The 27553-nt window shown below is 44.4% G+C and overlaps 1 protein-coding gene and 1 non-coding gene across 3 annotated transcripts in view; both read right to left on the minus strand.

Moving 5' to 3' along the window:
* Positions 1 to 26044, minus strand: part of LOC105665835 (zinc finger protein basonuclin-2) — a 262495-nt gene extending 236451 nt beyond the window's left edge. The window contains exon 1 of one of the 2 annotated variants that reach the window (XM_012309351.3): positions 23871 to 26039. In XM_012309351.3, the coding sequence (XP_012164741.2) occupies positions 23871 to 24548 (678 nt within the window). In that variant the 5' untranslated portion in view covers positions 24549 to 26039. Of the gene's footprint in view, positions 1 to 23870 lie in introns of both variants that reach the window. The other variant, XM_048406309.1, reaches the window with a different exon arrangement.
* On the minus strand, positions 10526 to 10598 carry TRNAF-GAA. The gene has a single exon. It is a non-coding gene; the product is annotated as a tRNA-Phe (tRNA).
* Positions 26045 to 27553: the final 1509 nt, after the last annotated feature.

Below are 27553 nucleotides of genomic sequence, written 5' to 3' on the forward strand. Positions count from 1 at the left end.
ATCGAGCCCTGGAAAAATATTTACCTTCCGATTAATCAGCGTCCCCTCTGCGACGCTGTTACGACAGCGCCGCGATCATAATCGTGATCTACGAACCGCTCGTGTCCCGAAAATAGTGCATCGCGACGTAATTCTTTCGGAACCCGCGAATAACTTCTCCTTATGTCGTCGCCGAACGGTATAGATTCTCGCACGAACGATCGTCGAATAAGAACGTTCGTCGGTGGTATTAAGAGCGGAACACACAGCTGAAGTCGATTTAAAAAACGGAAAATTAATGGATCAAATTGTTCGATGATTTATCCATCGCTCGACCAGCAATTTGACCCGAGGAGCCCCTCGCTTCCTGCACGATCAATATTCGTCGCTTAAGAACCATTAAACGGGCCCACGGCATAATTACACGGCAGGACAGATTGCACGTTGCGAGCGAATGGTTATCGATCGCGATCGGCCAAATTGATTCGTGCGGCCGAATGGATATCATTTCGATCGGGGAAACGGGAACGTCGATGTTGGTTCGATGGCCACGAGGAAGTAATCGTCGATTTGATGCGTTGTTTTGTTCCAGCGATTCCAATAAAGTTAATTAAACGTCGATACGACCTCGCGAGTGAACCGCTTGATTTTCAAATTGTACGACTCTTTTTGTATCGATTAAAGAGGACCAGAGTAAAAGGCAAATGAATTTTTTTATACTTGAAACGTGGGCCGTTAAAACACCAATGTTCAACCCGTGTTTCGATGTTCGAATAGAAATCTCAGCACGCGTCGACCAACCGCCACGTAGCGACATTTTTATTACCTTTGATTCGAATCTACAAAAAAGTTGTCCATCTGACAGAAGATGGAGAAAGGAATTCGCTCGTTGGACTCAATTTCACAGGATATCAAGCCCACCGCACGCGTTCTCGCGTCTTTCCACTTCTATCCGTGACAAAAAAGTAAAAACGTATCGGATCGCGACACGTCGCTCGCAACGCGAAGCGTGCGCCTCCGTTCTCTCTCTAATCGTCGCCGATTCCTCGTACCTGGACAAAGAAACGCGTGCCATTGAAGAAAAAGGCTGGATTCCGTTGCCTCGTTACATCTCCTCCTTTCTCGCTGAACATTTGCTCTTTCGCGTTAGCCGACAGTCTCCCGGATCTTCCAATGTAAACCGAATTCTTCGGTCTTCCAACGATTTCTCTAATCTTTGCGCGTAATCGAGGTTATCAAGTGGAAACGAGGTGATTTGGAGAACGTCTCGCGGTAATTTGGAAGAAATTAAAAGATATTACTCGAAAGAGGTTTGAAACGATTTTTGACGATGCGAGTTGATCGCGAGATCGTTATTACGATGACTAGACGAGCAGGATTGATGACAATAACGATATTTCATAGAATAGCGTGATTCAGACGTAGCAGCTGGTGGACGCGTTGCCACGAAAATTTCCAACCGCGGTCGCACCGCGTAATGACAAAGTAAGGATGGCCCAGCGAGATAAACGCGAGCCAAACTACTTCATCAACGAACGACCTCGAAACAAGCAGACTGCATGCGTACGTAGTTGCGTCGTACAGCGATGGGAATAAAACACTTGAAGCGAACTACTATAACCAGAGCAAATGATAGGTTGCTGAAATATTTTACGTACGTCTGAAAACATCGAAATCGTTTCGAATCTCGCGATGGATCGCATCTGCGACTGTCGTAAGACGAATATCGTAAAACCATACGCAACGAGAGACTGCGAAGATTTAGAATTACGATTCAGATAAATTACTGGAAGCGATAGAAACGACTTTTCGTGATTTGGAAGACGCATGATCGATAACTTAAAGCCGCGCGATAATTGATTTTTCGCGGAAACTTTCAAGTATGTACTATGTCCATCGGTCGAGTCTACACACAGTATGCGTGCACGTAATAAAGTATTGCTTACAGCAGAGGTTGCACGCTTAATCACCGACGTCGTTAAAACCATACTCCGCAGATGGTTAAATAAGAAGTTTGTGCTTATCTGAAATTCCAATAAAGCGATCCTCGGTTTTTGTATCAAAACGCGTACACAAATGTCCTTCGTAACATCTATAGACGTTATTGCTTTTTATCTTTATTACTTTCAGCGTTTCTGTAGCCTCATCCTTTGTACTCTTTTCATATGTAACGCGCTGTTTAACACGATCGTTTGGAAATTAAAAATAGCCATCGTACAACTAAACAACGATTCGATTTGTTTGACTTGACTTGTCCTTTCGTCGAAAGAATTTCCAGCCACAGGGTCGCCACGATTCAATCCTCCGCGATTCTGTTCAAGTCGAACGTCACGACGCGACGACACGACGAAGCAGTCACGTTGATCACACGTTGCGTCCCAACCACCTCGAAGACAGCCCACGAAGCAGAGAGCCAACGTAAGTGAAAATTACAGCCTTTCCTCCCTTTTCTTCCAGCCAACCAAGAACACCGACGTTCCACTCCATCCTGGCGTCTTGCGCCGAGGACAGCGCCGACTAATTGCGAGCTTTATCGAACATTACGCGCCCACAACATTGCAATCTCGCGACAGCCGACAATTTCGATGGGACACGCTACCATTGGCATAACTTCAGGCGGGACGCATACGTTTAAAGGCGGGATCTATGCATTGGCTGGTTCATCCTCGACCTCCGGCGAGACACGGCCAAGCGAACGCCGAAACACTCGACCGATCTCGTAGCTCGATAATGTTGCGTACACCGTGTTCCACGAGGATATTTCCCCTGTCGTGCGTCGATCATACGCGAGATATCGTGCATACCGCGGTCTTTTCGTTTCGCTTTTGTAAGTCATTTTGACCAGTCACTTGACAGACTCTTATACGAGTCGAAGGACGCAGTCCCGATGGCTGGGATAAACGTGACACTTGCGGAGGTCTAGAACTGTTTTAAATCGAATAGCGTAAAATAGCGGCAAATTTAAGAACGATGTTTAAGCGACGAAATTATACGAAAAATATAACATCCGTGGCAGACGAAGAATCCAAATTCGACCATTAGTTTATCTACCTTTACGCCTCGGAAGCCACGAAAGGGATTACAAAGGCAATGAGCGTACAAACGAAATAAGCGTATAAAAGGGACATTGAGCGTGTCATCCTTGTAGCTGATCGTCGACCCATGGATATCTTGGAGATCTGGAAGCGGTGACTCCGACAGCTGTGATAATTAGCCCCAGAGCCGTGTACGGCATGCAACGAGTAGAAAACCGTGCGAGGTACATGTAAGTACGTCGACGATCATCGTACCGTTCCATCATCGGCGTCATTAATACATTGCTGGTGACGGGCAGCGTTAATCTTCCCTGCCACGAAAAACAATCGACGGGCTGGTGAAACTCTCGATGTATCTTCGCGTTCTGATGCGTTCGAGACGATCGTTACCCCGTTTATTTTCGAGCATTCCTCTTCCTTAGCTGCACCTTACACTTCGTATCGCTTTCCGAGCAACTACAAAAATTTGATAATACGGAAATTGAACGACTCCGATAAAAAAACAATTCCTTGGGCAAAGAAAGGTACGTGCAAATACTCTTCACAGCCACCGTGTTTCACCCTAAGCGCAGTAGTTGAAAAATGAGTACTCGAAATCATCACTGGCCTCCACGAAAAGGAAAATAAAAAGCTAGCAACCAATGAAACCGCCGGCCATGAGCCAACCGTCTTCTGCCAACGAAGGTTAAACGCAAGTAACAAGCATGAAATTCACGGGACAAAAGGAGACTCGGCGTTTGGTTGACGCGCACGCAACGGTGCGAAGCAGCGCAGTGACACGCAGCGATCGCGCGAGCTATACGGTTTTCAATCGAGCCGGGCTAAACGGCCAGTTAAGCGAGTTTATCTGATGGAGAGCGGCGTGTCGCGGCGTCACACTTCCGCGCGCGCCGTAACGCGACGTCCACGCTCGCGCCAAGCGAAACGCGCGACACGTTACGCGCCGCCCACCTCCATGCCCCGTAATTACTGGCGACAAAACGACCAAGCCACTGCCGTGACGAGACGACAACGGGACGAGCTTGACACGCACCGCGGCCACGAATTAATTCATGGCGAATGCCGGCGCAGATTATCTTCATCGACCGAGATTCTTTTTCGCTCGCGTGCCGCTAGCTGAATTGTTTTCGATGTCTGACGAGATGGCAGAGGGCGGTAATTGAGGTTGTTGCGAAGATGGACAGGGGATATGTTTATGTTGGGTTGCGTTAACGTGTTGAAATTACTCATTGTTAAAGCAAGATTTATCGCGAACACGAAACAAATTAGACTAATTGGAACGATTTAAAAGTGAATAACTAGCAGCGTGCAGATAGTAGTAAGATTCAAAAGAAATCAAATTTGCCACGAAATTTTAACAGTGCGTGGTGGATTCTTTTACAAACTTTTACAAATATCTTGAAATCCTACATACATGTACGAGCTTAAAAATAACTCTTGTTATAAATATAGCCTGTTCAACGTTGTGTGTACTCGACTGGAAAAAACCAGAGACGACGAAGATACGGTTGACGACAAGTTTATCCCTTCGCTGGCTGTTCCTCGCCGCTCATCGATTCTCCATTCGCGGAATGGACGTAGCGCGAACGAACGGCGATGCAAATTATCCATTGGAGAAAACGCAATAATAATTCAAGACGTATCCACGATGGTAAATCGCCATGGACTAACGCGGAGAAAGAAGGAGAGACAGAGAGATTGACGTTTGCCGACGTGAAACGTAATTATTATCTTCGGCGAGGTACGCATGGGAAAATTCTAGCGCCAGCGCCAACGCTCGGCTTCGCCTCGTCACCTGCGATCAATCGACTGGATGTGAGTCATACATAGCGAGTCGACTCTGATCACTTTGTATTGCTCTTTCTCGGACGCGAGCCGTGTTCCGTCTCGAGGAAAACAAGAATTTTCCCCGGAGAGCAAATGGCACTTGGTGAGTCGCCTCGCGCTTATTGCCTATTAACGCGCTGGTCACTGGATATATTACCGCTATTAAGGCTTGTGAGCATATAAATGACTGTTTATGCGAGAAAGGTACCTACTAATACGCGGCCCTCTCCAAGCTTGCATTACGAACGCACGCTGGTTAGTCCACTTCGCGGTCTTTCCGATAAAAGTCACCTGCGGTGAATTGGACATTTCCGCTTCCGCGAACCTCCGCGGTGCTGCAGGTTCTAACTTCTTGGTAAAAATTTCAAACCGTATAATGGATGATAAGTAGCGTAGAGAACATACGTGTTCGTTTACGTGTATTAACACACTCGTAACTGATGACACGGTGCTGTGTCTTCCCGTGAATTAAAAATGGTAACTGGTTACGTGGTGCTATGTCTGAATCTTGGTTGATGCGAGGGAAAAATATAAAGAAGCAGGAATACCCTGTGGTTGAAAAACACTTTCCAAGAGAGAAAAGAGACTCGCGTGCAATACGGTCGACATATTTATTAGACGCATTTCCACGCGAGAGGGGTCGTTCGATAGGCTTTCAGGAGGAGTTCGCAGTTGCTATTACCGCGAGAGCGGTCATTATCCTCCACGAGGACGAGCCACGTCTTCTTCGAACGACTCGTATTGGCGACCTATCGAGCCGCACCATCGAGTGGCGTACAACATGCTTCGGCTTAAATAAGAAATGCGCTAACGCGATAGTAGGACGAGGAAAATACAGAAGGAAAAGGAAAACCCAATCCGGTCATCGACGATCCTCCCCTCGAGTTCCAACATTCGCATCGTTATTTACCATTTTATTCGTTATCCTTTGATGGACGCGCGAGCGCGAGAGAGAGAGCACACATGGGGTAGTTCGCGGGAATTTTCTCTCTGCCTTTTAGCACGCCACGCGAACGCGGATTAATATTGCAGCTCGCATGAAATACACGGCACGGGTTGCAAAGAGGGTGAGTAGACGCGATGTGAATTAAATAGCGGAATTGTATTAATGCTTCGCTGTTTACGGCCGCTTTAACAGGGATGGGGCGCAACGTTTGATACGCGGCGGAACTATTGCTTCCTCCCTTTTAACGAGCTTTCTTTCGCTTTTTTCCAACCTTTCGAACGATCGAAGACGTGATATTTTAAATATCAACGTAGGAGTGATCGATCATCGGCTTCTTACGTTATACGTTAAAAATTTTGGAATTTAAATTAGACAATCTTTCGAGGAAGAAAATACGCAACATCCTTTGTATCCTTTGTAAAATTTTCATTGCGTAATTCAAAGAGAACATTTCCTAAAAAGTCAAGGAGGGACTGAATACAGTAGAGACCTTCTAGAAAACTGAAACGTTGAACCCCATCGTTACGTCCGTGCTGCCGGCTGCAACGTTACTCTCGCAACAACGTTCCCCGAACATCAGAAAATTTCATTAGAAGAAATTTTCTCCGTTTATGATATTAGTTCATTACTACCAGCGTTTATTTGTATCCTAACAATTGCTGTGATTTTTTAAAATACTTCCTACCCTCTTTTTTGACTAATCGAATATCGACGTCTGAATCGTTTCGAATCACTCGAGGAAAGAAGAAAAAATCCACAGAAGAATATGAAAGGAGGGACACTGGAGATTCAAAGACCTTACGAGCGAACCAAAGACAACATAAGTCAAATTCCATTGACCAATCGATTATACGACCGAATTGTACGTGGACAATACAATCGAGGATCTCGCGAACGCCCCGGGGTGCACGTAGCGACCACACACAACACACATTAATTTTCCTATTACGGGCATTGTGGTAGACGTACGGGCATTGTAGCCACGACATGTTCGCCCACGGTCGGTCGTTGTCGGGCATCGAGCTTCGCGACATCGCTACAACCCCGACGCACCACGCTAACGAGCTGTCGTCGCTGTTATCTCTTCACGAGTCTCCTGATACCGATGCGTACAATCCCCTCCGTGCAATCACCGCCCCGTGTAACAAACTTTCCACCCATATGCCGTACCGCGGAGTAACGGATTGGCTAGAGAACGTATCGCGTGTATTTTCTCCTACGGAAAAGTTTCTCGTGTAAATTTGATGAAGCCTCTGCCGAGAATAGGGTTGTTTCTTTCCGCTTCTTCGGTCGTAGCGAAGGTTAGACATTTACTTGTTAACAGATTCAGGGTGAGGACGAATTAACGGTAAAGTTACTGATATTATCCATATTGGGAATAATTGACAATAAAATAATTGCTATTAACACGATCTTACTTATGCAACAGGAATTCACTTAACACTAGAACTACCACACCAAATCAAATCGACTAGTTTTACAATTTTATTTTAAAATTCCTAGTTCATGTTATATTATTCTTTCTCAATGATGTAGTGACTTTCTCAACGATAACTAAAAGAATAATATAATGAATTTTATTTTGTTTTTTATGCATTCAAACTCAAAATAATATTGCATTAAGGCTACTTATATCAATACCAGTCAAAATGACCGGTACTTGTCAAAGTGAAAAAGGATTCTGCAATCTGTTTATCGAACCTCAATTAACCAGTTTCCTCGTTCTGTACAACTTCCCACACGTTTTTTAAATTTTTACTGCTTATCATTAAATATTATGGTATCAGTTATCAGGAAAATTCCGGATCGATCACTAGATGCTAACACTAGAAATACCACAGCAGTCAAAATGGCTGGTTCTACAATTTCATAAATGTGTCAACCCTCGTTTAGGGATCATAGTGCCAGATGGATCAATAATACCAAAGATGTACTACATAACATGGAATTCTATTATTACGTATTTTTTAAAGATCAGTCATTTTCACTGGTTTTGGTGGAAATAGCTTCGTGTTAACTATCGGTAGTTCTGATGTTAATTCCAGGTATCGAATGTTTATCACTGAAAAAAGGAATTGTACGATATGTTCTATACTTCATTTATTCTGGATCCTTTAAGCGAACTTTCACTTTTTACACTCGTATTTTCATGCCACCTTAACGATCGCAAAGGTTTTCCAAAGTGTACCCGTTTATTTTTATAGGAAAACCGTACAACCTGTTGAGAAGAGGCGAAAAACGCCAGAGACGAACACGAGAATCTCGCCAACGACTATAGATTAGAAACGGGAAACTCGATTAAAGCACCGAACGCGTCCTAATTAACTCCCCAATTACGCGGTTCCCCTGTGATTTCGGTGCAAACAAAGAAGGCGAACCGGTTTCAAGAAGCAGGGTCACCGACAACATGCGCGACGCGTCCTTCACCTCCCTGACCTGGCCCGTATCATCCCCCGGGGCTCTGGGTACACATTATAATTGCGCATATTAAAATGGCGTCACGACTTCACCGCCCATCCATCCATCCAGCCAGTCAGCCATCTTTAATCAATAATGGAGCATCAGGGACCATGACAACAGATACCCTTTCCCGGGGTTTCTGTCTCGTGGACCCTTTTCCACCCCCTTGTGACCCCCCGACCGAATCTGCAAGGGTTGCCTGCCTTTCTCTGGACCGAGTTTCGCTATTCCCCGCATCATGTTACGTCAAATTGCGGTTATTCCCACCGTACCGTCCTCTTTGACCCCTCGATACCCAACGTCTTGCGTTCTGTTAGGGTTTGCTTGGATCGTTTCTTGCAAGATATAATGGAGTAAAATTAAAGTTCGAAAGAATGCATTTTTTAAAGATACAGCGCAAGTGGTTTGCGTATTACAAACAAAATTATCCGTTGTTTGATAATCATTTGAAAAACTTTTACCGCTTGATTATCTCGTATACTTTATCTCGTATACTTTCTTTTCATTCTCTTCTCTTTCTTCCCTATTAGTCTATTTTTTAAAACCACACACACAATCTTTTAACTACCTAAAAACATCACATAATAGTCTTGAAAAGTATATAGCAAAACGCTGTTTTGCAGTGTACAGTGTTATCACGCAACGAGAGACGGAAAACCTAAGCCAGAGCAGTCACGAATATCAGCAAGGTATCGAGCAAACGCGGCAAAACTCATCGGCAAATTGGTACCGTTTTCCAGGAAATCAGGCCGACCAATGTGCTCGACCAATCAGCCGTACGTCCGGTGAATCTTCGACGAGGGATCTATCAGAGGGCTGGAAGACATAAAGCGACTCGCATTTACGCTTCCGAACGAACGGTCGATCGAAGGAGGCCGTTGTCAGGAGCTTTCCAAGCGTAACGGCGTGCGTGGCACGTGCGAACCGTACACGCGTTTCCCTGCACGCATTCATCGGCCGGGGGCGTTCACGTGCGTGTCCACGGCAGCGTGCTGCCGCGCGGAAACACCAACGACTGGTCGTGCACCTGTCAACGTGTCGTTACGTGTTCGCCTGCGCTTCTGTTTCGGGCCGTGGACTCGCGTTTGCGAAAACAATGGCGTGCCGATGCACAGGGGGGCACTTGAGGTAATACGCCAGTTTGTAGCTTTGTTTGGCCTTTGAAAGTTTCGCGAATGCTAATGCAACAAAGATCAATCGCGTAAGGGATCGTATGCATTCGACGCTAACTATTTCATAGCGCGATTTAACGTTACTTTGGAAATTCGAATTCGAAGCAAACTAATTGGTAAAAACACCTGTGAGTCACTGAATTTTATACCTACTTTCCCTCTTAACTCTATGTCTCGATGAACGAAAGAAATCAATCGCCACTTAAACTTTCACAAAGGAAACTCCGCCCAGCTTCGCACTGCCGGTACGTACCATACGTGCCTCGTTCGAAAGAACAATTTTAATCCGATGCTGCAACCGGCTCGACGAATTAATTTCCCATCAAGGCTTCTAATTACAGCGAAATCGGCGGAAAGCAAGATAAACGAGTCAATCGAAAAACACGGCGCAGCGGCGCGGCGAGGGACACGAAATTAATAGTATCCATGCTCGAGAACAAGACCGGACTGCGAGATTATCGGCCGGCCAGTTTAGGCGCGGGGGTTACAACGTCACACGCAACGCCGCGATCATTCCACGTAATAATTATGTACCGTTCTCGATATAAGCCGCGGCCTAGCCGGACCTTAACCCGCCAAAGCGTATCATGCAACATTATTAATGGAATTTATTGCCGCGCAAAAGGCAGTCAGGCGAACGGAAATTTTAATCTAGCCGCGTTAACGAGTCAAAAGGACGAGCCGAGTAAGTGCCAGATTAATCACGATTACTAGATTTTAAATATTGAAACTATTACTAATACTATGCGTCATGTTGCCTTCGCGACTGTTAGATGTATTATTAACACGTAAAGAGATTAGTTTTTTATCTTTAATATAATTCTATAATTTTCTATAATAACCATTATTTTATATACATATATCTAATTATAATCTTTTTCGTTTACGTACGATAACTGATTAAAATTCACATTCAGATATAATATAATTCAGTTATATCTGATTCACATTCAGATATAACGTTCGACTTATAAATTTAAAGTTAAATAGAAAATTATATTTTTTATTTCTTTTTTTTTAAGATTAATAACATTATGAAAGCTTAATAATATTAGTAAATAAGTTGTGAGTGAAAAAAAAGATATAAAAAGGAAAAAAATAGAAATTGCCGAAACCCGGGATTGAACCGGGGACATTTAGATCTTCAGTCTAACGCTCTCCCAACTGAGCTATTTCGGCTTGATGAGTTACGTTCGTAATAGGGTTTAAATGCACAATGTGTATAGAGAATACTAAATAAAAAGATTGAAATTAACTTTAATACGCAAACGGAAGATTTACTTTTACACGTACAATCTGTTACAAACTACCAATGAATTATATCGCTTGATTGCATGCGTGAAAAATTATTATCGAATAGGCGGGAAAGATAAGTAAGAAATACTACTAAACAAAAATAACAGATAACGATAGGAGAAAAACAAGAGAAGATGAATGCCTGATAGCATAACGTCAGGGTCAGAACGGTCACGATTATTAGAAAATGCCGGGCGTAATTTACCAGAATTTATCACTAGAATTCCTCTTGCCGAGTATCGGAAAAATTAGACAATATCATCGCAAACGAGCAGTCTTACGTTGGAAAAATCGATAATAATTTCCATACGCCTCTGAAACCGTCCAGAAATTTGTCCGTCTGGCGATAGATGCCTCGAACGAAAGACCATAAAACTCATTAAAACGCATTACCCAGCTCTAATCGGCAGAAATTTAAATTCCAATTCGCTGTTATGTAGCCGCACCACCGATAGACCTTTGCGAACTGGACACCTAGTCCGGTGTCTACGCCGGAATTACCCGGCATTACGTACGCAATTTCCAACGGTTAAAGGACGTGATCGCGGTAATGACGTTCGAGGGAGGCTTGAAAACCTCGGGATCACGGATGCACGTTAAAAAGGACGGCGTATATCCAGGCGAACGAGTCAATCGAACGGGCCTGCGCTCTCTGTCTTTCCGTGTGTTAGACCGCGAGACAGGTCATACACAGGCGCGCACGCGGCGAGGGATACGAAATTAATAGTGTCTATGCGCGGGAACAAGACGAGAGCGAGGCATTATCGTCCCTCGTTTGGGCATTGGGAGCGTGTAAAGGCATGATGCAGAGCCGAAGCGGCGCGGTCCAGCTCAAAGCGACGATCCACCATTGCCGGACACGCCAGGGGCGCAACAGCTTGATACATCGTTACACGCTGTTCCTTCCATGTGCCCTTCGATCCTCTCTTTCTCTCTCTTGTCTCTCGCCTCTTACCTTCTTCCTTCGATCTATTTCTCCGTCTCTCCCATTAACTCTATATTTCTCTTTATTTCTTCCCCCTTCTACCTTTCTTTCGCGTACCGTATATACGATCCTCCTCTCGATTTCTTTGTCCCTTTTCTTCCTACCCTCGAGTGTACACCGAGAAGAAGGGCACAATTCTTGGCCCCTCGACACCCCTCGACACGCAGCATCGACCTAAGCCAAACTCGGCGCCGACGCGCCGCTCTAATACGATCTCACGATCGACGGGGCCACGAGCGCCGTAAAGCTCGGTTTACACCGGGCCGCAGGCAGCCGCCTACGCGATCTACCCGCTCCTTAAATCCTCCGGCTACAGCGCGCCTCCGCGGGGTAGACATTGTCGCGATGAACACCGGCCCCGGGGAGATGAAGTCGTTCCGACCGACTCGCGCAGATCAGAAATTATTATTCCGCCGCGCGAAGAAGCGCCAACCCTCCCGGTGAAACGTTTAAGTCTACTGCTGTACGAGTTCTACACTTCGTACGGTGTGATACTTTTCGTGTTTTAAGATGCGAGTGATAATTTGCAATTGCTTCGTTTCAGGCAGCGCGGCAAATATGAACTAACTTGTTACATTTAATTGCGTACATTTGTTAGTTTTATCAAGGTACAGGTTCGCGATCGCCGTTTCAAATGGCGATCGATAACTAATTGTGTAATTGCAAACGTTATAAACTACGAAGTTATTATCGTTTGGAAATAAAAAAAAAAATTCTCATGGCTCGCATATACTCGCACAGAAAAAGATTAAATATACCTGCGCTGTCTACGCTAAAAATCCAAGTAAATTGCGCAACGACGATCGCTGAAAAACATTATAGTCTCAAAGAGGGTATCGGCGGTATACCTTCCACTTTATCTGGCGAAGGGTTAATCGACGTTCATATACGACGCGAGCACGTTTGACGCCAACAAAGAACCCCTCGCCACGCCGCGCCGGGAAGAATGAACTCCGTAGGGAGAATCCGTCTTCTAAATATAGCAGCCACGGTAGCAGCCAAAGGAATCATGGCAGAAGGTGTACGACTGATGACAGCGACGGATATATCGGAAGCGGACGAATTAAATGTACTAGTCGGACTATCGATCTGCAATTGATATAAATATTCCAATCGATATGAATATCCGATGATGGTACACGCTGTGTATCTCTATACTTACATTATGTAGCCAGTTCAAATTAACTTGGCTGCTTTATAAATCATAAACTACGAAGCTATTAATCTTAATCATATGTTAAATGCATAAATATCTACATTGTTCGAATGTAAAAAAAAAAAATAAATATAAGTTGAATAAAACATTGAACGGAACAGAAGAATTTTTCTGCAGAAATATTTCTTGCAGAATATAAAATCCAGTTGGCTTGCAAATAGTCTTTTGGCAAAATAAAAAAGGAAACGAATAATGGTCAGGCAACGGATGAAAAATCTTGGCACAAATAATAACAGGCGTTTAGCCAGGAAACAAGCGTCGATATCCACACATCAGGTTCCACGAAAGGGCGCGGAAAAAATATTGGCGCGTTAAATCGAGCACCGCGGGGCGATCCGAGGCGAGGAACCGGCAGAGACACCGCTGTTTCGTGTTTTATGGTGGCATCAATTACTTTAATATTCGAGCTCGTAATATCTGAGAGCGATCGCGCGCGCGTACGCGATCCGCTTCGACCAAGGCTAGGTGTCAGCGATCGTAAAGCGGAATCGCAACCCTAAAGCAGTCGCTTCGTGCCTTTGTAAAGTAATCGGCACGGCCCTGCCACGCTAGTCGGATTATAATAATGTTTACCACGCGACTATGAGTCCGAGAGCGTTTAATGGGCCCATAAAGAATCACTGGGTCGTGTTTGACCAGTCAGCATATCTGCTCGTTACGGTGAGAAGTGGACCGTCGTGTCGTGCCATCGAGAATCGAGATCCTGCTTATGCGTTCAGCAACCGGAATTGTTCGATGAAAGTGTCCTTCCTTTCTTTCAAGGATATACTTTGACAAATTCAATTTTTACAATTGGAAATGTAATTTTTGTCAAATACTTTGACAAAAACTTGAAATAGGAATGCCATCCACGTTTAATGTCATTTGTATCACTGTTTTTCTCATTCCTCGTGACTATCCATCAAAGGATCGATTTTCTCAAGATTAGACAATTTTCTAAAGAGAAACAGGAATCGAAACTAGTCGAAAGATCATAAAAATGACACGAAATCCTAGCAGTATCGTGCATCGGCATTCTACTCCAACGACTATAAACTCGCTACACCGTTCTCGTACTAGCAACCTGCAATGCATATAAACAAAGAAGCTTAGACGTGGAAACTTGTTCGGTTCGTGCGAAAACGCGATCAGAATGATCCTCGGTCGAAATTATTTAAATCGAAATCATTCACGCGACGCGGTTCTCGATGTCACGGGGTCAACTTGTACGAGAAGCGTATCTCCTCTAAATAGCATCAATTACTTTAATGGCCGTGATCATAATACCGGCGATCGCTGGCGGGTCGGTAGGTGTCAGCGATCGTAAAGCGTGGTAGGCTAAGCCGGTAAGCGGCCGTTCCGTGTCTTTGTAACATAATCGGCGTCGGTGTGCAACGTTACCCGCATTACAATAACGTTCAATGTGCGCTTACAACGCCGCCGCTATCTAAGTGGCCTCGTAAAGAATCAATGTAACGTGCATTGTCCATGGTGCTCGAACGCGAAGCACCCTTTCCGAGGCGGACACCGTTTTGCGGAAGAAGATAAGCCTCCATTAACTTCTTTACGGACAAATTTATCAAACCCGTGGAAAGACTATTTCATTTTTTTAACATATTTAAGTACAGTGGTTTTATCAGTTAGTTACATCGTAAAGGGCTAACTTCGTTCTCTTCTAAAATCCAATTTTTCCCGTTTACGTCTCTTAGACAAGGAATCAAATCGATTACAAAAATAATATACTCTCGGAGTTATCGTAAAATCGTGAAGTTTTTGTCTAATTTCAAAATTAATCGAGCGTCCGTGATTTTACAGCGCAAAATTTTCCACGAAAAGAAATCGTCTCGTCGATATTCAAGTCGATATTGCAAGAACGTTCCTCGAAAGGACACGTTCCATCCAGCCTCCTACGTTATTAACTGTAAATAGAATTAGGTATATATTTAAGATAAGTATGTATAAGTCGGTAAAGAGAAAGGAAGTCGATGGGCAAAACTCGAGAACGTTTTTCAACCACGAAACCGTTCGCTCGAACCTAACGTTTTTATTTCCACTGAATGACAGTGATCAATAAGATGTAGGTTTTTGCCCATATCCTATGAGGGTTCTGTGTCTTCCTGTTGGTACTTAATCTGGTATCTCCGAAGCGAGCAGATAAGTGCTTAATGTAAGTGTTGGCTCGTTAACCTTTAACTTTTTGGGTCGGTGAATGTACTTTCCAAAAATAGAAATTTACAGTTTACAAGGAAGCGTAACGTTCGATATGGATAGTGTGATATGTTAAAACGCGGAAGTAGATTTAATATGAAAATTATTTGTTAGAATATAAACTCCTTGCAAAAGAAAGAAGGAAAATATCATAGTTCACTATCGAAACGCAACCTGTCACCCATAGACAAGTACTCGTCCCTCGAGAGCAGCATTTACACGCGGTTAAAGCATCGAGACACGTGTTCGCGTGATCCCGTATGACGTCGTGGTGTTCATCAATGCCGGGCACGATAGACAGGCACGATAGAATTCTCCGTGTTATGTGAAAATATTCGTGCGTGTCGATCGATCCTGAAGGAATGCGCGGGTCCTCACGGAATTTCCGCGAGGTCTCACCTCGTTGCCGATCCGTCCGACCACTGGCTCATCGAGGAGACGTTTCACATGGAGAGGAAGAAGAAACGAAGAAAAAAAATGCCGTAATTGAGAAAAATACATATGGGAAAATGCACGGTGATCTCGCGTACGAGCGTATCGACATATGTTTGCTCGATCCATGAGCTCGGAACAAAAACTTAATTACTATTTGCCACAGATAGTAAATTAATGATAATTGCCGTGAATAATGACCGGCAGAAGGATATTCCGTGGATTTTGAAATTTAATTCGACGATATTGAGATGTAATTATGTGCCGTGTGTTTCCTTCCGTGGGGATTAAGTTCAAGGCGGCCGATACGCCAACGAATCGGAGAAAACGATCCATCCGGTCGCATCGGCTCAAGACAATTTTCAACCTAACGACGTGTCGCATTTGCATGAAACTGAATTATCCTTTTCCTTTTTTTCTTGCAATTACGCGCAGTCATCCGTGATGCACCTACTTCATCGTCGTAGATCTCATCGCTGCGTCTCGCGCATTACCATTACAAATTTCTCGCGTAAACGGAACAAAGCAAATCCGAGCTTCCTTCGAAACCGTTGAAAAGATCGAAACGCAAAAATCAACCACGACGTTCGTACAAACTTCGATAAATAGCGACTGGCAATACGAAGAAGAGAGATCGTGCTTGTCTATGCCGCTTTAAGAACCATAGGAGACATTTGGTTGGCAATCTCGGTTCGAAAAGAAGACCGGAAAAGCCATTAGACGACAGGCGTCCGAAGAATAGAACGAACGAAAAGTGGAGGCGAATTGTACTTACGTGGCGACAGGAAGAAAGAGAATCGTCACGCCACGCCAAACCATGCCACACGAAAAAGGAAAGCATAACAAAGAATAAATAATTAGCGTGCGGCTTCGGGGTTGCGGTTTCTCCGCGCACGCGCCCTATCGCCGCCTGTCCACAGCCAACGTCTCGTCCTTTAATAACGACGTGGGGGTTGTTGTCTACCTACCCACTTTTTCGGCTACCACACGCTGAATTGCCGCTTGAGCCGTGTAACGGATGATTTCCATTCGAGAGACGGACCGTATTCCTCAAGAACTGCACCGTTTTTTCATTAACTCCACTTAACGTGCCGGTTGTTTGCAGAAAGGGTGGCGATAGTCTTCGAGGATAGGAGTAATGCCGATCTCCTGTATCGTTTCGCCAAATAAATTCCTACCACGACCGTGGAGAAGTTACTTTCTTTCTCGTAGGATGCAATTTTAGATAGGATTAATGCGGAGCTTGGTTTTTATTGCAGTACTAATGTTGCACGATAGCGTCGTTATCTTGCGGCGGATGTTTACGACAGATGTGCTTGTTTCTCGACAAAAATTCGTGTAATTAGGAGAACGGTACACTTTATTACTTTCACTGAAGGTGGAATACGTGCAAGTACGTAACCATCCCCCTTCACCTAGCTCGATATATCCTGCCTCGCGGTTACATTTCGATTATCCGAAGCGAATCTTCCGGATACGTATAGAACCGTTTGTGCGATGAAATTGTCTACGTCTGTTCGTTTGGTCATTTCCGATCCGATCTTCTTGCTTTAATAGACAGATATTCTAAGATCAACCGGTTTCTCAATTTCTTATAAACGTAAATATTTGTTTGCCATTCAATTCCATTAATACGTGATACGCAACATGCTAAACAGCTTATAGTATGCGTGAGATGTTTAAATCACGTAATCTACGTTCTCTTATTAAGAACAAAATTATCATCCTAAAACGACGCTTAAGACTACCGAAAGAGTTAATTATCGGATACCTCTGAGAATTGATAGAAAGGTGAGAATCAATGTGTCAAAAGAAATTCATCGTGAATTTGTAAGATGCGAAGATTACCTCATTAAGAAAATGACATAATAGAGGCAGAAAGTGATACGATTAAGGCGTAGCAACGTTCACGCAAAACGAAATTATGGCGATTACACGGATGCAATCAGGCGAATCAGTCGCGTGGTTTTTTCCCGAGGCGGAAATGCGTTGTCGGCTGATCCGGTATTTGCCAGAAGCCAAAGAGGAAAATGAAAAAACGGGGCCGTAAAGCGGCACGGAAAATAAACGTTGGCCATTAATTATTCATGCGCTACAAAGTGACACGTAGAGCCACGCGATTGCGCGCCGTATCGAAGGGGGATGCCGTGCGAACGAGCGTAAACTGGCAGCTCCGCACCGTATCATCGGGATGCCGGGTTTCGCGGTAATAACGCTGTGCACGCTTTTTGTCGCGAGCCGCTTGTCGTTAACTCGACGATCCTCAATGGAAACACACGTGAGCGCTACTAAATACCTTCATCAAGATACGACCTGATTTTGTAGTAATGTTTACATTAACGTCATGAAATTACACACGAGATTCGCAATTAAGAAAGTAGATCGATGTTTCGATACTTTATGAATCGAACGATCTTTAGCAATTAATCATTTTGATCTTTATGGACCATCGGTCGGAGATCTTTCCAGGAATACATTATTTCTACCGTTCAATATTTAGTTCGTTAAATAGCGCGTCTGTACTTTTGACCCAGAAAATACGAACTAGAAGAAAAACCATAAATAAACTCCGCTACTATTCAAGTTCTTGCCACGAGTTACGGTTAGAGCAGTGTTCCAACAGCAACGTTTTACATTGGAAAACAGAAAGTCACGCGGTGTGTCGTTTTTCGTCGTCTCATCCGCATACGTCCGCTTCTACGGACGTTCGCGAGGCTCGCCGCGCGCACTTAAATCGCTTTACGATCCAGAAAAGCCGGAGCGGTTCGCAATTCCGGATTCTTCGGACGATCGTCACGGCAGAAAAGTTGCAGCGTGCTCCCCGCCGAGTGGCAGCGAACAAACGTTGTCTAGCATGCTTGTTAACGATGAAAAGCGTGCAGCCTCCGCCGGAGGCCGGCACAATGGATCCCAGAGCCGCAGAGTACCGCGGCATCGTTTTTTATGTCAGAATCACGGCCCGGCTGTGAATCGACCGGTACAAAGCACGAAATTACCGTGAACGTAGTTCGTTACTATGTCGCGGTTACGTTGATTTCGAGAGGAATAACTACCTAATCGTCGAATGAAATGCTTCAACTACTCGGTAGCACAATAGTAGGCAGGTAAAGTTTGGCTATAAAGTGAATCATCAGATACCGTTTCTCATTCACTTGCAAGTGAAACGAAATAGGTAAATAATAGAGAATACTCTATAATCAGGAATAATATTACCTGCTATACCTCTAACGTTTTACTCGATACATTTTTAATCGACGTCAGACTCCTCGTTAGCGCTCTTATCTAACTGATCGACGAATCGATATAAACGTAAGAAGAGCTACAGTACGTTCGTTTAGTTTTACTTTTCAAAGTATTATTCGCCATTGTGAACGTGATTCCTACGTCGTTATACGAATATATTAGTCGATAAATCTCTGGCATTGACTGTGTCCTAGTCAACCGCTCGTGTGTTTAAAACTCCCAGCACATAACGAACGACAATATCAAAGTTGTATAATATCCCCGGACTAAAGAATCAGATCTTCCCTATCCATCTTGGAGAATAACGTCTACCTAACCTCTATCATCATCTATCATGCGCAACATATTAGATGCTTGTCTAACTGTATCCAAACATCGTTGTCCAGTTCTTCGTTCTTCCTCGATGCATCAACTCGTTCACACAAACCCGTTACTTACTTGTGTCTAGTTTAACGCATTCCAGCTCAACTTCGAGACACCCCATACAAACATATTACGACGTGATTTTGAAACGTGATTCCAATATTTTGGAGTAAAACGTGTAAAACGTTTTTACCGAACTTAGTAGAAACACATACTGTATCCCCAGGATTATAGAGTCTCTTCGTTAACCATGAACGATCTCTTTATTTCTTTTTGCCTTGAATCGTGAGCATAAAAAAAAACTTTCTCCTCGTCGACTCAATTAAAGCTTGGCGAAAGCGCGTTGCACGAGCTTGTTTTCGCGTGGATACGAGACGAGGCGAATCGCGCATCACGCAGCGCCATGTGCTGCGGCCAATTGGACAGGGTCCAGGTAGAAAAACGCGTTCCGTTTGGGCCCACGGCTTGTAAATCGCATCTGGCGAGCGGAATCGCTCCGGGTCCCGGCCCATCCGCGCCAACCTACGTAATTCTTTCCTCGTTTCGATCTATTCACGATGTTATTTGGAAATTGACGCGGTTTCGCGTTAAATATCGCACAGCTGATACGCACCATAGTTACAAAACGCTTCCTCTAATTTATCGCCGATTGAAGTATATCAGTCGTAATTGCGAAACGTCCGATGAATATTCATCACCGCGTTATTTACACGATGCAAACTATACGAGTTACGTACAAGTTACGAGTCGCGGCCCGAGAATAGATGATTTTATTCGACGTATCAACCAGCGAGTTCCATTTGTACGCGCCGCACGATGTTTTACGGTTAGTGGCATACCTAATTAGACGTAGGTATATATAATATGATTATTAAAATCGAACAAGAGAGTAGATTCGCGAGGAGAAAAGGCGAACTGTCGTTGGCTCCGTAAAACGAGTTCCAATTGTACTTCCGTAATCCTCCTTATTGACGGCACAATAGTTGAGATTGAATGTTACACAGGTTCCTTGGCCGTAACGAAATTATTAAGTGGGCGTCCCATGCCCCGTAACGGGATCGATAGGGAACAACGGTAATGCCTGGTGACTCGTGATCGATTCCAATTGACTATATAACTCATCTCCGGCAGCCTTTAACCTTTTCGGTACGCGCCGACTGACAAGTTGTTGCACCGGCTGCGCGCTTCAATGTCCGCGTAAATGTATGCACGGATAAAGCACATCTCTCCGAGGAAGCGTGCTGCTTCCATCTCTCGTTACTTTTGGATCTGCTGGAATTCCGATTATCTCACGACTTTCCGAATAAACTGTTGATAGCTCGTGTGCGCTATACCTATATGTATTTCGCGTTTAACGAGCCATTGTATCGATATTAGATCGATATTAGGTCGTAGCCCAGATTTAATAGAAAAGAAAGATATTTCGTTATCCGAAGTCGAGTGCTTACATTGTACTTATATTTTTCTTATCTTCCAAGTTTATATAATTTCATTCTCCTGTGCTTTAAATTTTAGCCATATTTTAATTTCTCAAATATGGAATATAAAACGAGTGCTTAGTAGTTGAAACGAATGAATGAAAAAATATTTTTTACTTCTTTGAAAGTGTATGTTTTATCTCGTTTATGGTGACTCGCAACGCGATAACTGCGTCTTGCTTAATAATTCGATGCATACAATATCATGTCTCGCGGAAGCAAAAATAATCGTTGTATAGTGTTATACGCACGACGTGGTCGCTGCGCAAGTTTCCGAACAAATTAATTGTGTTTGCTAATTAGTCGCACATTTCCAGCGAACTTCCGTAAAATATATAAACAAGCTGGATGCGTGTATATCATCGCGTATAAAATCTAAAAATTAGGTGAAGGATTTATATTTTTCTCATTTTTCTTCCTTACCTTATATGTATATTTTACTGTTCCTTCTAACCACTGCTTTACACTCTCTCTACGCCTTTACTATTATATAAGCAGTCTGTTTGTAAAATGAAATTAGTTCCACGCTTAGTTATTAGTTATTAGTCTACACGCGCTAGTTCCACCATATTCTGCATTTTGCTTTATGCTGTACTTTGCAACTAAAACGTAAGAATAAGAAACGGGCTAGGACAAAAGTCCCGCAATCTCCTGGATCGTTGCACTCGCAGAAACAGATTCCATTTCGATCTCGATCGATTCGGAGGAGTACGGCCGCAGGTGCACGATTTCCCGGTACGAAATTTATAGACCGACCCGCGGTAGTCCGCGAGCGAGCTAACCCGAGGAAAGCCGTAGGGATCGGCTTCGATTCAATGCCCTTATTCGCCGCGGGTATACGTTACGCCGCGTTATCTCGATACAGGTGCGTGCGTCCCGGCGCGGAAGATGAACGATCGTTAGAGAGAGGAAACGGTATGCAGATGAGAGAATCTTGGTTGCATCGAGGCTGGACAAATTCGGCGCGGAAGTGGCTGACAGAACAGCTAGAGTCGCGCCTCGGCCCGATTTGGCGTGATTTCGCCATCATTGGGCGCCTAAACGGACAACAGCTTGTAGTTCATTCTCGTTTTCTGGAGCCGTTGGCTGTAATTTCTCTTCGCGTCGAGAAATACGCTGGTCTGGTCGCGTGATAAACCCGGAGACCAATTAAAATCGATAAAAATGGAAAGCTGGGATAACGCAGAGTTAAGTTAGTGCAAATTGAGTAACTCGATTTTTTCCACGAGAATACGACGATGCGAATGTTGTAGGAACTCGTTACCATCGTTGACCCGTGATAGACATCGCAGATAAAATTTTCACGAGCAGGTAAAGCAAAGCAACAAACAAACGGAACACGAACACGTACGTATAGATCGTAGATACGTCGAAGCGGACGTTGCGCGATCAAGCGATTCGGTTATCCTTTGACCCAAAGAAACGTCCGATCGCGAGCACCGCGACCCACTTCCAGTCACGTTCCTTCCACGGATTATGCGCGTTTCGTAGGTCTCAATTAGGCGGAGGAAAAAGGGCACGCCGAGCTAATTCATGCGGGGTAAGCGCGCGGCCAATTTGAATTAATCGAAGCGTGCGGTAGCCGTGCCGCTGTTGGCGTAATTTGTAAAGTAACCACGCTGTTCGTACGCATTATATAACCATAGAATATGTAATGCGCTGGCTGGCGGATCGCGGCCAGACCAGAAGTCGCCGGCAAAACGCGTCCGCCACACGCGCATCTATTTTAATCCACCGATATTATAATAATCGTTGTGCAAACCGTTCCGCGTCGGCCGTTTCTCGCTCGTGATCGGCGCGGTCGCCGCTGAATGGGCCTCGCCGCGTCCCGGTTCGCGTTCGGCCAGAGAATCCACCCCTCGAGGGGCCAAACCGACACGCCGCGTGTAATCACTGTAATTTCGACCATGGATCGGCGTAATTTTTGACCGAACGATCGCCAACTTTCATTCGATTTCATTAAAACCAGCGGGAACCCGGGGCACTCTTCGCAGGTCGTGCGACGATAACGCATCGTGACCGGTAACGATTCCTCCTCGGACCCGAGTTACACGCCACTTTCTCTCGTATTTCTCGTCGACGATTGCGTATAAAAATCACAAACAAATTCAGTATGTTATCAAGCGACTCGGCGTCAAGCCCTAGCTTATTCATTCGATTTTGGAATTAAATAAAATACGTTTCAAACACCTAGCTTTGTAAAATTAAACGCGGATACATCGAGCATCTTTAGCAAATTAGTATCGAAGAAAATTTCACGATCTTTTCTGTGCACGTTAGAATTACGAAAAGATTATTACAAATTATGTTCACGAGGGTAATCGTTGTAGCGAGTTATATTATTCACACGTCGGTTGCAAGGATATTATTACGCCGTATTATTACATCGCATCGTTTTCACAAAAAGTCAGAAATCACTCGTATAATCTGGTTGGATAGTTGTGTTAAAATTGGGTGGTACGAAAATTGGATGTATGCCAACGGACCACAGGCCTACCACCTCGCGTCCGTGTAAAATGTCAGTGAAATATCCGCGGATTCGATTAAACGCGCTTCTCTTACGTAATGCAATTCGCTTTTGTTTACAGTGAATCGGAGCGCCGAACAAAAGAAAGTGGCGTTCAATGCATTATTAATGTCGAATATAATTAAAAATCTTCCAATCCAAGTAAAATTACGGTTGCTTCCGCGTCTCAGACAAAAGGTATTCTTCGGTTGCGTGTCGATATTTAACGAGTTACACTTCGGACTGCAGCGAACCAAGTGATCGCGTTCCGCGTAGACGAGAATCGAGACACGAGCAACTACGTTTTTCGATAATGCGATAGCAACCACTACAGGTAAATAGTCATAGTCAAAAAATTGTTACAGCGTTTCCTTTATATGTTTCTCGCTCTGTCTCTACCGCTCTGTATCCACCAAAAATTGTGTGTCGTTTAAACAAAGTTGTATATTTCAATCAATCTTAGCAGTTGAGTTAAAAAACACGAATTAGAACGTTTAATTTGTTATAGAAAACTAACGATCGCACTGAATCCTATTTGGCTCTAGGAAATCTGTCGTTGCGATTAAACTATTGATTACTGGGACACGGAAAACATCAACATTAACTAAATCTCTGTATCGAAGCTAACGGTAAGTACCAACAACGTTTCATTCTTTGTAATAGAATTGCGTATAACGCATTGGCGATCCTATGAACCAGATCAATTGCAAGTAATCGGAGGCAAAGAAGAAAAAAGGAAACTCACTGGCATCGACGGCGGCATTCCACGGAGCGCAGCGCCGCTCCACTTGCGCTTCCTATTTTGATACTGTGCAACCCTATAGCCACTGTTATTATGATGACTAGCGTATACCGCAGTACGCTGCTGCATCGAAGGCCGAAACGCGGCATAAGGCATTCCTGAATATCCTTTCCCGTGATAATCACCGATCTCGTATCTATGAGAATCATGATGCAGATAAACACTGTCACTGGCGGCCACACTGGACACGGGCACTCTGTAACGTTCCTGTTCGTGCTCATGCTCGTCGATCTTCCCAATCGGTCGATCCGAAGATGGTCTAGAGCCATGAAACGACGGAGGCAGCATCGCTGACGGTCCATAAAAATGTGGGAAACCATAAGAATTCGGGAGTGCCGTTGTAACCGGCCGCGGATAAATTTGATGCGGTGGCTGACATTGGTTGACGATCTCGGGATTACCGTCGAGCTTCGTTGGAGGAACGATTGGTTTTCTGTCGTAATGGTAATCATGCTGGACTGTATGGTACTCGTCTTGAGGTTCTCGTTTAAGGTCGAATACCTCCGTCGATTCCGGCGCCTCGACTTTAATTCGAATACGACCGTCGGCGTCGCTCAAGTTGGAGTTTATCGGTGAATTCCTCGGGGCCGAGTCCCCGTCACCCACGCTACCCTGCTGCATCTTCTGGACGTTCACGGCGACGCGGTGACCCGCGTCAAACCGCGAATTCGACCGCGTCGAATCTCGGTCGAACCATCGGCAAACTGACCACAGACGTGTTATGGCGATCACTGATTCGTACGAGCATCATTCGAAATTAGGAAACCAGGTATGTTGAATATCGTGGTCGAATAACGTCGATTACGGATAATGAAAAGGTTGATCGTCGAAAGTGTCGTGACTGCGAGCTACGATCGAATTTGAATCAAATATTATCATAATCCTTGATGATCGTCCTTGGTGTCACGCGGTTGGACAAGAGAGAGTCGTCAGTGAGGCGAATATGTCAGCTTTCAGATACTGCCGATGTTGTAGCGACTCCCACTTTTCGTGTCACGAAATATCATATATTTGTATAAGTGTAGCTGCTGCTTATTTTGGAGTATCGTTAAAACTGCTTCCGATGCGTCATTGGTAAAATTCTAAACGTGACAGGCGTAGAGAAACGAGATGGCGTCGTTCGAACGCATGTGTTCTTACAGAAGCATTGGAATCGCAGAGCGTGCGCTTTCATATCCAGTATGGAAAAATTGGTCGATGGAACAGATCGAAATAAAGAAGCGAAGACTCGACGAACGAACAGAAGCGTTCGACGGCACGCTGTCGGTTGGTAGAAGCAGCGCTCGTATAGCTGGCTCGGTGCTTTTCGGTCGAGTGGAGGGGGTGAAGGAGGGGAGGACAAGGGCGGCGTGACAGTTTCCGTGTCACGTGTCCCCGACCTTAGGCCCCGCCTACGACTCCGATTTTCCTTTGGTCGGATCGTTACCTGGCCCTATCGGGGACCCTTTCCTTCTCGTCATTCGTCGACTGTCGCTCGTACGAGTCGCATCGAATCGCAAGGGTCCTGCTAAGCTTCGGTGGACAGGAAGGAGATAGGCTTTCCTTCGGAGGGTTGTCACTTGCAGCTAGTTCTTGGCGCGAGCGAACGAACGGAGAGTGTCAACGATACAGATACGCTTCAGAGCTTCTCTTCTTTCTCTCTTTTTCCCTCTCCAATAGTGAGAGGCGATGAAACGTCGTCGAGCGTGAAGCACCGTGTATATACGTACGCGCGAGGAACGGACGACTCGCGTTTTCACCGTGTTCCGCGAACTTTTTACGGTACACTGCCTCGAGAATCCAGCGGCAACCGACGTGCTCGCTCTCGTTCAGTCACAGACAGCGAGAGGGGGTCGAACCGTCCGGGGATCGAACCTAGCTCTCTTCACGCGACACGCGGTGTTAGCTCTCGCGATCGACTCTATCTCGCGATCAGGGTCACTAATTACGGGGAGAAGAACACCATATCGGTCAAGAACGCAACGAGCATACGTAAGGATGCCGGATTGCCTCGGTCGAGCTGATCGCGTACGAGTTTCGTTCCACGCAGCGTGAAACTTGGCGGAGGTGCGCGGCCACCACCAGCCAGCGGGAACGCACGAGCATGCCCGAATACGCCCGAGCTCGGATATATCTCTACCTACGGAGTTGGCCGGCTACCTCCCGCCTTCTACAGACCTATACGGCTAGATCCACTTTGTGGGTTCACCTTTTGTTGAATCTACCAGCGCACTTCTATTCACGGCTTACTACTTCTTCTCGCGATGTGTCTACGCGTCCTTCCGCCGTGTTTTCGCCCATTTACCATCTCCCGATAAACCGTGCTTCTTTAAACCAATCCTACTCCAACCTGTCTATCTTACCAAACCTCGTCTTTTTCACCACTTTTTGTTACTGATACTCTAATTTCTTTCAGATGTGGGTACTTTAACATTTCGACTAGTTTTTACGTTCCTGTTCTACGCGTTTTAGGTTATGTTGGCCATTGGAGAAGATTGACATAGTAAATGTCAATGGGACAATTGACTATCACTATCTTCGTTTCTTTCTTCCATTCTTATTCCTGCCTATTGCTTCTTCGTTGATTATGCACAAAATACACTGTGTAATCGTACGATAAAGAACGCGAATAATGCATAAACAATTTTCATGGGACACGACGCGGGAAACTGAACTATGCTTCGCGGTATTTTGTCTTACGTAGCGCTACGTACCAAACAATTGCAATTAATCGATCTATGTCGATAAAAAAGAGTACACAATTATCTGTGCCCAACTTCAGGGCTAATGTATGTATGCTACTTAAATTCGAAATGTATATATATACATATGTACATGTACAGAGATTACGTTTGGATTACAAATGTGATACAAGATTAGCGGGATAGAGATTGTCGTTCTTGTAATATGATCGTTCTTATTGTATTTTTACTAATTTACAGGTCAGCACTATCTTTCTTTCATTTCGTTAAGTAATTTTCTAGTAACTACATATAGGTTTCTATGTTAACCGAGTCGCGTTATACGCAGTACAGGTTAAGCAAGGACAGAAACAGAATTATTATTAATTTCAATATAGATGACAGATTGGTATTTGAATCATGCTAAATCGTACGTAACAAATAAATTCAATAAGCTGCTTTATTTGAGGAGTTTGTCCGCGCGTAATTACTCGCCGAGTGGCGCTAACTTAACGGAAAGAAATATCGAGCATGAGAGGTTAACGAACACTCCCATTCCATTAAAGCATCATTAATATATGGCATAGCATAATATATAGCATTAATATAAGCAAGATATATAAAGGCAAGCAAGAAGGGAACAGCCATTTGCTCGAAATAAACGAGAGACAAGCAACTTTAAAGCTCGTACTAATAAATGTCACTTATTCTAACGCCTAAACTAATTTAACGCAATTTATTTACCTTCGTACCTGTCTCGTTCCATTGTCTACAACATATAATGAAATTGTTAATAAAGTAGTGAATATGTATATAAAACAACGCATAGAACCAATGCGTTAAAAATGATGTTGCGGCGCGCGTTCGACGTGAGTAGTCGATAAGGAAAGCACCTACAATTGTGGCACGTAAAAGAGAGAAATTTATCATTTCCGATTCTGCGTTACCCTCGGCGTCTGTTTCGAT

The sequence above is a fragment of the Bombus terrestris genome, chromosome 6 (assembly GCF_910591885.1).
Source record: "Bombus terrestris chromosome 6, iyBomTerr1.2, whole genome shotgun sequence".
In the NCBI taxonomy this organism is placed as follows: domain Eukaryota; kingdom Metazoa; phylum Arthropoda; class Insecta; order Hymenoptera; family Apidae; genus Bombus; species Bombus terrestris.